The sequence below is a fragment of the Artemia sp. Qi Xiang Cuo genome, chromosome 4 (assembly GCF_049724085.1).
Source record: "Artemia sp. Qi Xiang Cuo chromosome 4, ASM4972408v1, whole genome shotgun sequence".
Classification (NCBI taxonomy): Eukaryota; Metazoa; Arthropoda; class Branchiopoda; order Anostraca; family Artemiidae; genus Artemia; species Artemia sp. Qi Xiang Cuo.
The window spans coordinates 36,375,317-36,389,260 of record NC_142797.1 but is presented as its reverse complement, the minus strand read 5'-3'; the positions used below and the strand labels follow the sequence as shown (position 1 = coordinate 36,389,260).

The 13,944-nt window shown below is 35.7% G+C and overlaps 1 protein-coding gene across 1 annotated transcript in view; it reads left to right on the top strand.

The window, feature by feature from the left end:
• The window catches only part of LOC148953063 (dnaJ homolog subfamily C member 2), a 65,621-nt gene that overhangs the window by 27,072 nt on the left and 24,605 nt on the right, over window positions 1–13,944 (top strand). The window contains 4 exon segments of the mRNA XM_089087514.1: window positions 5,210–5,418; window positions 7,916–8,094; window positions 11,273–11,486; window positions 13,243–13,466. Coding sequence (XP_088943640.1) covers window positions 5,210–5,418; window positions 7,916–8,094; window positions 11,273–11,486; window positions 13,243–13,466 — 826 coding nt within the window.

Sequence of the window (13,944 nt, the reverse complement as noted above, 5' to 3'; positions counted from 1 at the left end):
CAATGTACTATGTATTATTTTTTTCCTTTAGAGCAGGGCACTTCATATTGAACGGTTCGTCTTAGAAACTTCAAAAGGGGCTCATTCGATTGGAAATTGAAAGTTCTAGTGTCCTTTTTAATAGTTGAAAGTGATTGGAGGACAACTAGCCCCCCACGCCCATCATTCCCCCAAATACATGCAATTAAAATTTTGAGATAGCCATTTTGTTCAGCGTAGTTGATTTCCAGATAGAAAATATGTTTTTGAGGAGGACACTCCCCCACAACCCTTAGGGCAAGGGTTTCAAATTATGCCCTGGGGGCACATAAGGTTTTTATAGAAGGCGTTGTCGTAGAAACTTCAAAACAGGCTCATTCGATTGGAAATTAGAATGGCTAGTGCCCTTTTTAATAGTTGAAAATGATTGGAGGGCAACTAGCCCCCCCCATGCCCATCACTCCCCCAAACACATCCAATCAAAATTTTGAGATAGCCATTTTGTTCAGCGTAGTTGATTTCCAGATAGAAAATCAGTTTTTGAGGAGGACACTCCCCCACAACCCACAGGGCAAGGGTTTTAAGTTATGCTCTGGGGGAATTTATGGTTTTTATATAAGCCGCTGTCGTAGCAATTTCAAAAAAAATGCTAATTCGAATGGAAATTTAAATGTCTAGTAGACTTTATAATAGGCAACAGTGATTGGATAGAATCTCGCCAACCCCCAACGCCCATCATTTCCACAAACTCATCCAATCAAAATTTTGAGATAGCCATTTTGTATAGCGTAGTTGATTTCCAGATAAAAATATGTTTTTGAGGAGGACAGTCCCCCACAACCCGTGGGGCAAGGGTTATAAGTTATGCCCTGGGGGCATATAAGAACGATGTTGGCAAAATGTACTATTTATTATTTTTTCCTTTAGAGCTGGGCACTTCATATGGAAGGGGTCATCGTAGAAACTTCAAAAGGGGCTTATTCGATTGGAAATTGAGAGTTCTAGTGTCCTTTTTAATAGTCGAAAGGGATTGGAGGGCAACTAGCCCCCCACCCCACGCCCATCATTCTCGCAAACACATCCGATAAAAATGTTGAGATAGCCATTTTGTTCAGCGTAGTCGATTTCCAGATTGACAATATGTTTTTGATGAGAACACTCCTTCACAACCTTTTTATTGTAAAGATCGATGTGGGTATAATGTATTATTTTTTTGTTGTTTTGTTTAGACCAGGGCACTTCGTTTCGAAAGATTTGTCGTGGTAACTTTGAAAAGGGCTCATTCGATTGAAAATGGAAAAGGCTGATGCCCTTTTTAATAGTCGAAGGTGATTGGAGGGCAACTGATCCCCCTCCCACAATCACCCTCCCATTTGCCCATCATAGGCAGTGCAATCGCGCGGCCTAAGTAAAGAACGATGTTGGCACAATGTATTATTTATTTATTTTGTATTGTTTTTTCCATACCAGGGCACTTCGTATCGAAGGAGTTGTCGTAGAAACTTCGAAAACGGCTCATTCGATTGAAAATTGGAGTGGCTAGTGCCCTTTTTAATAGTCGAAAGTGATTGAGGGCAACTAGCCCCCCCCACGCCCATCATCCCCCCAAACACATCCAATCAAAATTTTGAGATAGCCATTTTCTTCAGCGTAGTTGATTTCAAAAACAGAAAATATATTTTTGAGGAGGACACTCCCCCACAACCCTCTGGGCAAGGGTTTTAAGTTATGCCCTTGGGCCATATAAGAACGATGTTGGCACAATGTATTATTTATTATTTTTTTTTCCTTTAGAGCAGGGCACATCGTATCGAAGAAGTTGTCGTAGAAACTTCGAAAAAGGCTCATTCATTGGAAATTGGAGTGGCTTGTTCCCTTTTTAATGGTCGAAGTTATTGGATGGCAACTAACACCCCTTCCACACCCACCATTACCCGAAACACATCCAATCAAAATTTTGAGATAGCCATTTTGTTCAGCGTAGTTGATTTCCAGATAGAAATTATGCTTTTGGGGAGGACACTCCTCCAAAGCCCTCAGGGCAAGTGTTGTAAGTTATGCCCTGGGGACATATGAGGTTTTTATAGAAAGCGTTGTCGTAGAAACTTCAAAAGAGGTCATTCGATTGGAAATTGAAATAGCTAGTGCCCTTTTTAATAGTGGAAAGTGATCGGAAGGCAACTAACACCCTTCTACGCCCACCATTTCCCCAAACACATCCAATAAAATTTTTTACTAAGCTAAGCAAGGGTTGTAAGTTATTCCCTTGGGGCACATAAGGTTTTTATTGAAAGCGCGGTCGTAGAAACTTCAAATGAACTTAGTCAGTCTGAAATTGAATGGGATAATGCCTTGTCCGATTGCCGAAATGGAAATAATAGCAAATAACACCTCTCTCACACCGGCCATTTTTGCAATCACATCCAATCAAAATTTTTAGATAGCTAGTTTGCTGCACGTATTTGAACGTGCTTGAAATTAGGCCTTTTAGGATGATAACCCCCTCAGATTCCTCAGTGCAAGGGTTGTAAGTTATGGCCTGGGGGCATATAAGGTTTATGTAGAAAGTTGTTGTTAAAATTTCAAAAAGGGCTTATTGGATTAGAAATTGAAATTGCCTTTTTTAATAGTCGAAAGTGAGTGGAGTTATTAACCCCCCTCTTATGCCCACCATTTCCCCAAAAACAGTCAATCAAAGTTTAGTTCTGGAAATTATGTAATTAAGGATGACAAACCCCCAGAGCCCCAAAGCCAAAGGTTGTAAGTTCTGCCCTGGGGGCATATAAGGTTTTATAGATGGAGTAGTTCTTTGAAGTTGAGAAACTTCCAAAGGGTTCATTCAATTGGAAATTGAGAGGGCTAGTGCCCTTTTTAATAGTCGAAAGTGATTGAGGGGTAAATAACCCCCCTCTCACGGCCACCATTCCTCCAAACACATCCAATCAAAATTTTCCGATAGCCGTTTTGTTCAACGCACTAGAAAGTTCTTTTAAATTAGGTCTTTGAGAATGACACCCCCCTCCCCAGCCCTCAGGGAATGGGTTGTAAGTTATGCGCTGGGGGCATATAAGATTTTTATTGAAAGTTTTGTCGTAGAAACTTCAAAAGGGCTCATTTGATTGGAAATTGAATAGAGCTAGTTCCACTTTTAATAGTTGAAAGTGATTGGAGACCGACTTGTTTAATGTCCATTTCAGAAACATTTCTCATATGCAATGTAGCATTAGTGTTTGGTCATTGATTGCTTTTAACAATGGTAACATAATCAAACAAAATCTAAAGCACTAATGGTTCCAAAATGTTTAATTTTCCCCTCCTCTCTAACTGCCCCTCTCATGCCCACCATATCCCCAAACACATCCAATCAAAATTTTGAGATAGCTGTTTTGTTTAACGTAGCTGAAAGTTCTGGAAATTAGGACTTAGAGGATAACAACCACCCTAACAGCTTTTAGGGTAAGGGTTGTAATTTATGCCCTGGGGGCATATAAGGTGTTTATAGAAAGCGTTGTCGTTTCAAAAAGGACTCTTTCGATTTGAAATCGAAAGGCCTAGTGTCTTTTTTAGTAGTCGGAAGTGATTGGAAGGCTTGCCATTTTTATAGTAAAGATCGATGTGGGTATAATGTATTTTGTTGTTGTTGTTGTTGTAGTTGTTTAGACCAGGGCACTTTGTATCAAAGGAGTTGTCGTGGGAACTTTGAAAATGGCTCATTTGATTAAAAATAGAAAGGGCTGATGCCCTTTTTAATAGCCGAAAGTGATTGGAGGGCAACTAATCCCCCTCTAATGCCCACCCTCCCATTTGCCCATTATGTTTAAAAACTAAATGTTGCCTTAAGATTAAATCAAAATGCACTGTGTTAATGCTAATTCCCAATAAAGCATCTCAGCAGTATCCCAAGAACGACTGAACGTATTATGTTCAAACTTTCGGGGCTATTTCTGCTCTTAAAATTTAACCAAATCAAAACATCGTAAGTGTATCCAAGCTATCAAAGAAAGTAAACAGATTTTTTTGCGAATGGTATCAAGTTTTCCATTTCAAGTCAACTAGAGGAGGTATGAAACTAAATTAAACTCTTCTATTTGTGTCCGGGTTTTTAAAAGGGTGCATGTTGTTAAAAATTGCTGAAAATTTTTCTCTAGCTTACAAATAGCTGGCCAAACTATAAATTCTTAAAGAAAACGAAAAGACTTAAAATATTATTTTATATTTCCCTGAAAAGACTATGTCAATATAAAACGAACAGAAATTAATTAAAAAATTGTTCCACAAAATAAGGTTTTCAAAGAAAAGCAAAGAACTCCATTAAACAAAAAATGAGCAAAAATAAAATAATCTACCAAGCGTGAAACTACCACAAATCAGCATCGATAAATAAATGAAACCCAAAACGAACAGAAATTACAATAAATAACCGATTAAAACTCAAAACGAGCAGAAATTAACATAAGCTGGGCTCAAAACCCCTATGCCTTCCCAAGGCCAGAACAAAATTTGCACTTTACTGAAAAAAAATATAAATGTTTTTACTTTTATAACTGTAATAAATCGAATAATATTAACATTTGATTACTAAATATCAGTATATGTATATTAAACTGACAATTCACATTCATTTGTATTTCTTTTCAGTAAAGTGCAAATTTTGTAAATAAAAGTGCAAAACGGTAATTTTGCACTTCAGTAAAGTGCAAAACGAGTAACATGTTGAAGGCTTATGGCTTTTTACTCAATTAGCGCTACTGCACTGCTTCTGCTAACTATACATATGTGTTACAGCAATTTGATTCAATAATTTAACAAATTATTGACTTTGTCATGTCACTACAACATATACATAACCAACAAGAAGCTTCATTTGGTGGATTTTGAAGCCCGGTCCGAGAACTTTATTTGGATTCTAAAGCGGGAATCTCTGAAAAAAAAAATAGATGCAAGTTTACTTGTAAAGTTCGTGTTTATTTTATAGCAATTATAACAACCTCTTTTGATACACAGTTCATAATGTTTGTTCGCTGGTAGAAAAACGAAGTACTGATGATAAAAAAATTGAATCCGTTAGAGGTCTAAATGTCTGAGATTTGAAGAGAACGTTTACTTTTTTTCATCGTCACGTCTTGTTCACTCTCTTAATCCTTGGTTACCTGTTTTTATTCCATTGTCCATCTAGAGTAACCTTAAAATTATATTTTACTGATTTCTTTTAATTTTTCACAAATTTTAGATCGACGCAAGGTTTTGAAGCATCATCCTGATAAGAGGAAAGCCAAAGGTGAAACAGTTGACGTTTCAAATGATTATTTCACGTCTATTGCTAAGGCTTTTGATATTCTTGGGAGTTCAGCTAGTCGACGTTCTTATGATTCTGTAGATCCAATTTTTGACGATGATATACCAAGTGTCAACTAAGAATCAAAAGACATTGTTTTCAAGGTGAGTTTGCCTTTTAAAGGGCTCGACAGAAGTTTTTTCTTGTAGGAATTAGCTCTAGAAAAGATAGCTGCTGTCCTGATGTGTATTTTAAATTAGTAAGACTTGGACATTCAAAGACGAAAATTTGTTTGGTAAGAAAATCAATAAGCACAGTAAATCACATTTGATGAGCTTCGACCTTTATAGCAAATATTTTTAGAAATTCTGCATTGAAAACCTCTTTTTGGACAATACTTTCCTAAATGTCTAATCAAACTCATATAGCAAGCTAAAGATAAGGGATATGGAAAATATTTGTATGTCCGTTGGTACTATAAGCTTTAATATCTACGAAAGTAGCAAAGATTTTTGTTTCCGACATTTTAATAAATCGAACTACTTTTTAATATAATATTACTATACAGATAATTTAGCGCTCGCTATGTACTACAAATATTGGTTCCCCATACTATAGCAAAAATATCGATACTCCGAATTGTGATTGATGGATCGATCATATTGAAAAGTATCAGTATTTTTAGTGCAGAAGTTCGGTGCTCTTTGAAAAGTATCAGTATTTTTAGTGCAGAAGTTCGGTGCCCTTTGTCTGCAGCTCTTTTCTTCCATTGTCCAAAGTTCGGTGCCCTTTGTCTGCAGCTCTTTTCTTCCATTGTCCAAAGTTCGGTGCCCTTTGTCTGCAGCTCTTTTCTTCCATTGTCCAAAATACGGTTTTGTCATCTACTAATGCTGCTGGAAGATCAATTTTTGTTGCTGTATGAAGTGGTCACACCTTTGTCGAAATTTGGTTGCCTATGAGATGTGACTGCATACCCTGAATTGCCATCTTTGTCAACAAGGAATTCTTTCGTTTTTTATGTTCTCTGTTGGCACGGTGGACGTTCGTTTTGTAAAATGTTAACTTTTTGCCGTCTTTTGATGCCAGAAAAGAAGGTCCTTTGTTTTCCTTGTCAACATAATAATCATAAATTCAAGCGACAAATTCGAAATGGAGGATGGGTTGATAGTGTTTGTTAAGTCAAAGAGATGTTGATTGTCTGCCGGCTTTGTAATGCTAAATCAAACTCAACTTGGTCACATAAATCCCCACTTTTCTCGCTATTTAAATACATTTTGGTATGCCTATTGGTCTCAACAAATTAGATCATTCAACCACTTATTTAAAACCAGGAATATAGGAAAGTGAAAAAAGCTGGAACTTCAGGTTTTTGTAATGGCTCTAATGGAAATAAAAAGTCTTAGCCAGCTTATCAGTTGTCTTTTAAATATTTATAACATTTTTAAAAGAGACATGAAACACCCATGGCACAGTTATTATAGTGAGCATCAGTCCAATTTAAGTAGTATCGGTATCATTTTCCTTTCTCTCTTAGTCTATCTAATTGAATAATTTTTATAGCAATACTGGAAAATTTACTTCCCAGTCTTTAAAAGTGGTTTTATGATTTGTTTTTTTTTAAGCAGAAATTTTTTTAGCTATTTATTTATTTGTTTTTTTTTACATCCATATAAACCATTATTCAACGTTTTTTTTTATTCTATTGCACGTGACAGTCATTCAATTCGACCGACAGGAAAAGAAAAATGTTTTTGGTGCCAAGGTTTTTAGGCTTACTCATGTTATTTTTGGGATGGTGAATCCAAACATGAAATCAGCTTTTCTTTATCAGCTATACTTTTTGAAATATAGTACTATAATTCACAATTAAATTTAATATAAAGTCACTATATATAAATGATGTAAAATTATATAATAGCTAGTTCTTGCATTTTTATCCATTTTGAATATATTTTGCTAATATATCTTTGAAATGCTGAATCCTAATCTGATCTTAGCTTTTCTATTTTAGCTATATTGTTTAAAATATAGCACTATCGTCCACGATTATAGTTTACTAATGTGTTGAAATAGTTGTTATATTAATCTAGAATATATTAGAATTTTGGACTCCTGGGCAAGGCCGTATCCAGGATGTTTGTTCAGGGGGGGGGGGGTGTTTTTACAAAAAACTTACAAATACATCAAAAATTTGTTTATATGCATTTTGTTACTTTTTTAAGAGTCAGAAAAAAATTTCGGGGAGGGGGGGGGCTTAAACCCGGAATCCCCCTGGATATGGCCTTGCTCATAGCCAAAAACTAATGTAGGGTTTGAATTCAATTCATTAAATACGCATATAATCAGCAACAAAAGCCGTGGCGTCAAAACCGCTGTTGCCCAGTATCCGTCATTAAAGTGTTGATGCTACAGTATTATCCTTGGTCGCTTTAACTGGCTAGGATTCCTTTTTGCCATTGTGTATGAACTATAAAACCATGACTTTATATATATAAAATCATATATATAAATATATATATATATATATATATATATATATATATATATATATATATATATATATATATATATATATATATATATATATATATATATATATATATATATATATATATATATATATATATATATATATATATATATATATATATTTATTTTTAGGAATTTGGTCCTGTGTTTGAAGCAAATGCAAGATGGTCAAATATTCAACCAGTTCCGAAATTAGGCAAGGCTTCAACTCCAAGAGAAGAAGTTGAACATTTTTATGATTTTTGGTACAATTTTGATTCATGGAGAGAATATTCTTATTTAGATGAAGAAGATAAATCCAAAGGTGAAAGGTTGGTATAATTGACTATTTTGCCTATTTGAAATAAACAATTAACTAGAGACAGAATCATCTCAATAGAGATGGTAATCTGCTATAGGCTTAGGCATAAAATTCCAGTTTATAAATGATGGAGTTGAGTCTAACTCTACTTGCACGCAAGGTTTTGGTTATCTCCTCTCGAAAATTAGCTTAAATGAACTGCCCAGGAAGTTTGAAGAAAACCTGCATCCCCTCCCCATTTTTCCCATCTGTGAAATGTTGAATTGTACGAACTTGTTAAGGAACACAAAAGCACTGAAAAATCAGTAAAAACTAAAATAAATGTAAAAAACGGCGGGTTTATTCTTTGGTAAAAGTATTGAAAACATATTACAATTAATTTTGTTTCTTGCTTCAGAGAAAAAAATAGTTGTTAGGAAGTTTTGTAGGATGAGCAACGACACAAGTATTATAATTGCGAGCTTGTAACAATTTCTTATTTAATTATACCCTTTAATATTGGATACACTAAATTAGCCTTGAGTTACAATAGGCCTATGAAGCCATTCTATCATGGAAATTTACCATGCAGGAGCAACACTTTGATTTTATTTCTTTACCATCAGTTAAATCCCGTGGTTGTCAACACATCATAACATTAAAAATGGCATGTCCCAAGAAGAATCCCCCTCCCCTTTACAAAATAATATATAAAAAGATAATAGGGTTCTTTAAGAATGGTCTCAAAATACGCTGTGTTCTTAAACCTAACTTTATATTTTCTCACACTCAATCAATGCTTTTAGTTTTTAAGCGAACTTCCGAACTTCCTTCCGTTACTTTATATCAAAGCATAAAGCCTAATACAGTATGTTTTTATTGCTAAAATTGCAGTATGTACAAGCCAAGGGTAAATCAAATTGCCTCAAACCATAACACCTGCCAATGGATTCCTGTGTAATTGATGGTAAAACATTCTGATTCTATGCTGCGTAAACACTTTGCTAACAATTGAAAAACTAAGTCAATGCATTGTATTCATTATTATTTATAACCGATGCGTAACCGCTCGCGTTAAGACAAATATATCGGGAATGAGTAAAAGTTAGACCAATCAGTACAAGTGTGTGACCTCCCGTCCTTGAAGACGAACAAGCCTTACGATTCTTGCTTATGAGCTGCTCTTTATTATAGGGGAGAAGCCTTCAAAAGTGAAACGTTGAAGCAGAATAGAACCTACTATAAGATTTCTTGATTAATATCTCTTTGGTTGTAGGTACCCTCCTACCACATCTCAAGTGAATGTGGGCTCTTTAGTGCGAAGATAGGTGGGATTCAGATGTGTTGGATGCCTCCAAAAGTCCTCCGATTTAATTTGTTTGTCAGCAATTCTTACTCATAAGTCCTAAGTGGATTGACGGGAGGAAAAGGCTAATACGCCTTTAAAATTCATCATTCTCATGTCCTACTGGCCGCGGGTACTCGTAAATTTTAATCCCACCAATGACAAAAGAAATCTCTGCCTACCATGAGCGTATCCAGGGGGGGGGGGCACATTGCTCCACCGTCAGAATAGTTTGAACATCATTGTGGGGTTCTCTTGAGACAAGGTGCAATATGTCTGGCAATGTGCTAATAAGTTGATAAGGGTAAAATGCGTAACTTTCTGCTGAGCAGTTTGTGATGGGAGTGGCGGTGGTGTTGTATGGGTCATGGGTCCACTTTACGCCTCTAATTATATAGATAAAAATCTTTGCATAACTCCTCTGTAAACAAGTTGCAATATACTTGCCGATCTGCGAAAAATCTTTGGAGAAGGGAGGTGAAATATTAGGCGGGCCATGGGACTACTTTGTGGTTCCTTGTACTACTGATTGAAAATCCTTGCATAAGTTCGGTTTAAAGAATGTGCAATATGCCCACCTTTTTACTAAAAATTTGGAGTCTTCATCGGAGTCTTCTTTTTTTAATTATAGTAGCCAAATCAAAACGTTGATGGCAAATTTTGGTGAGTCCATCGTTGCTGACTCGATCACGGAGTTTAATGACAATGTCCTTCGAATCGTCAAATGCGTTGAGGACTTGAATGTCAGATTCTTTCAGAGCCCATATCTCACAGCTGTATAGTAAGATAGACCGAATTAGGGCCTGATATATCCTTATTCTTGTCTTCAAAAGCACTTCTCTGTTTCCATAGAGAGTGGTTTAGCTGGGTGAAGACTCAAGTTGCTGAAACAATACTCGACCGAATTTTTGATGTGCATCCTCCAATTGGGTCTACCAGAGAGCCTACGCAGTTGAATTTAAATATCTAGTCTATGGGTGACTGTTCTTGTAAGATTGGGGACTCTTGAGATTATATACCAGACACCATGACTTTGGTCTTCGAGGAGCTCATCTTCAGGGAGGATTCTTCAGCTGCGCTCGATAGCATGGATTGGGCATCTGAACGAGATTCAGCTAATAAGCAAATATCATCGGCGTAGTCCAGATCGGTGATCACAAAATTGGGACTTACTTAAACGCCTGAGAAGGTCGTCATTGCTCTGGTCATCAACCTGTTTATTTATTAAATTAAATAAGACGGGAGACAATATACATCCCTGTCGGACACTAAAATGAATTTGGAGCATCGAGGAGAGCTCCCCACCGATCTGAATTTGGACTCGCGTATGCTGTTAGTGTGCTTGGTAAGTCTGACAATGGTCAGACTGGGAAAATGCTTATTTTTGAACTGTAATCTTTCAATTCAAGATCCCGAGAAAATATATTGGCGATGAGACCTGCGATCATTGAACATCTAACTGAATGCTAGCTTGTCTGCTTAAACATTGGTTCCCACTCAAAAGAAGGAACAAGTTTCAAAGAAACTGAAGCTTGACAAAATAGCTTCAAATAGTCCTCTCTGACGTAGAATAGAAACTCCATTTTAGCTCTCACACTGTAGGTTCTGGTTCAATGACAAGCGAAATCCATCTTTTCGGTCCCAAACAAGGTTTTTTTGCATAGCTTTCCAAAACACAATATTGAAATTCCTGAGACTTTTGGTAGTTACTAGCAATAATGACACTTTGTCTAGTGTTATATGAAAATATGGTCGGAAAAAAAAAGACTAGATGTTTCGGAATAGGAAAAGAATTTTTTATTGGAATAAGCCTAGCTTTTTTTAATATTTATTATTATTGGAGTATAATAAATTTGTCTTCTAGCCGAGAAGAGAGAAGATGGATAGAAAAACAAAATAAGGTGGAACGAACTAGAAGAAAAAAAGAAGAAAGTGCAAGAATTCGTTCACTAGTGGATAATGCATACGCTTGTGACCCCAGAATAGCCAAATTTAGAGAAGATTTAAGGAAAGAAAAACTAGCCAAAAAATTGGCAAAAGAAGAAGCCGCTAGAGCCAAAATTGAAGAAAAACAAAGAGTAATCTTTTTTTCTTGTCTTTATTTTTATCTGGCTGTTGTGTCCTCATTCTGAATTTGTGACTTTAGCGTGTCTTTTTATTACATGACGAGGGTAAATGAAAGAAGGAAAACCCGCCTTGATGTAAAAGTATTTGTGAAATGATGCCTTTTCGGAGACGTTATTAACCTGTGTATAGTCGAAATGCAAAACATTTCAAAATATTTGTCATAACAAAGAGTCTCTGCATTTCGGCCATTTGTAGCTGGGACGCAGCCAAAACCTCATTTCTGGGGAAGAGTAACAAGTCTTCTCGGTTAGAATAGCTTCTGGAAACCTTAATTACGCAACTTGAGTACCAAATTTACTTACTCTCTTAATCAATAAAAAAAAAAAAAAAGTCCCGTGAAGCAGATTCTTAGTCGCTCGAGGATTATTGAAGTCCTCAAAGTGACAAGTCTGAAACTAACCAAGCTATTAATTGTAATTTAGCCAAGTTAATAATTATAGCTGTATTTCAGCACTGTTAAGCAAACCCGTCTTAGTTGCATTTTTTTAGTGTTATAGCAGGCCATTTTTCTGTTCAGGAACACCTGGTGATGAGATTTTGATTAAAAAATGTGAAAGTGAATTTTAAAACATACTATTGTGAAGTTGTACTTTTCCAAATTTAGTTAAGTTTATCAGTTTTGAAACTGACTGCTTAAATTCTGAGGCTGAATCGTCAAAATTAAATTGCAATAGCATGTTCGGGGTATGAAGAAGTGTATCTGTACTATTTGCATTTCTGTCTAGTGAATTTTAAATATGCTCTGTATCCTCAATAGCTGAATAGCGCTGAAAAATATGCCTGCTTACACGGTTTTGTGTGACCCTACTGGTCCATAATCTCGGTCCCATACGAACTGATTTTGATTTAAAGAATGCTTAAGTGAAATAATTCATACGAATCAGTCTATCTACTATACTGCAATGAATAATTTATTCATTTTAATTAGTAGTTCTAAAAATTATTTGACCTATCGGCCCCTTTCCTGAAGAAATATCACTGAGTGCCCCCTAGAAATTAATTCTTTTTAAAATGTTAATAGCAATTGAAACGAAAGGCTTATGTACTAATGTTTCTACCTTTTTCGTAAAATATAGTAAAGAAAGGTGTAAATTGATATTCGAAATTATGAAACCATTTATTGACCTTAGAATAGAAAGGTAATTGAAAAAAAGCTCATACATTCGAAATCACATTACTGAGGAGGATGAACTTGGCGTGCTGCTAACAATTAGATCATCCTCGGCTGTATTTTTGTCTGCATTTATCTTTAATTACAGTGATTCACTATTTGCCATCACTATTATGCACCTGTGGCTTTTACTCTTCACCTGAATCACTCCAGCGCCCATCAAGGGTCGGTAGTGCCCACTTTGGGGATCACTGACTTGAATTATATAATCAATAAATCGTTGTACAAATACTCTGCGTGCCAGAAAATCATGATTATTTTTTTTTAATTTGGGAGCCTGAAAATCTGCATTAGTGAACCTTACTTAGTACTTTTTTTTACAGTCCCAATTTTCGCAGATTTTCCAATTTCCCAGAAAAAATTTTGACTATAAATTTATTCTACAGAAGTTTGCGGTTGATGGGAAAATTCTAAGTTGTATTTACATTTCAGCTAAAAAAAAAACTTATGTTTGGATCACGTGCATAGCTCTTTAGTCAAAAACTGTCTATCAGTTTTATGGTTAGTGTAGTTACTAAGTCCGACCATTGTCTTAGGAAATAGAGCAGGCGAAAGAAGCAGAAAGGATAGCAAAGGAAAAAGCAGAAGAGGAGGAAAAGAAGAAAATGGCTGAAGCAAAAAAGGCTAAAGAGCAACATAAGAAAAAGTTGAAGAAAGTGAGAGCTGATATTTGGGCGTTATTGAAAGAACATATACAATCAGATGATGTTGTTGGGCTTGAAAAAGCAAATAAAATTGCTGATACACTTCCCCTTGAAAGGTGAGAAACTGTATTTAAATATTAGCGTTAGTCTTCTTAGACTTGGATATATTTCAAGTGATTTTAATATTTGTGATAAATTTCCTATATCTCTAAAATTAAATAGAAGCGATGCTTTACGTCGAAGGAAATTAATGTTGACCATTGTTCTTTGTAAATTAGAAATGAAGTAAACCGTTTTTCCTTTTTTTTTTTTTTCATTGGTTCTGCAATCTGTGCAGAGAAGAGAGGGCTTCGCGACAAAGCCCCCTTCGTGAGACATTGAACTTTCGTGATTTTTCAAACTCTATATATTTTTCTTATGATTGTTATTTATTTATTTTTTTAGGTTTTGCCCCCTCTCCTCAAAAAAACAAATTACTCCTGTGTGTGTACCTGCGTTCATATAAACCATTATTCTACTGTATCATCTTTTTATTTTGTGACATTTGCTGTTCAGGGTCTTAAGTGTTCCATCGTTACTGTCTGTATACAGCAG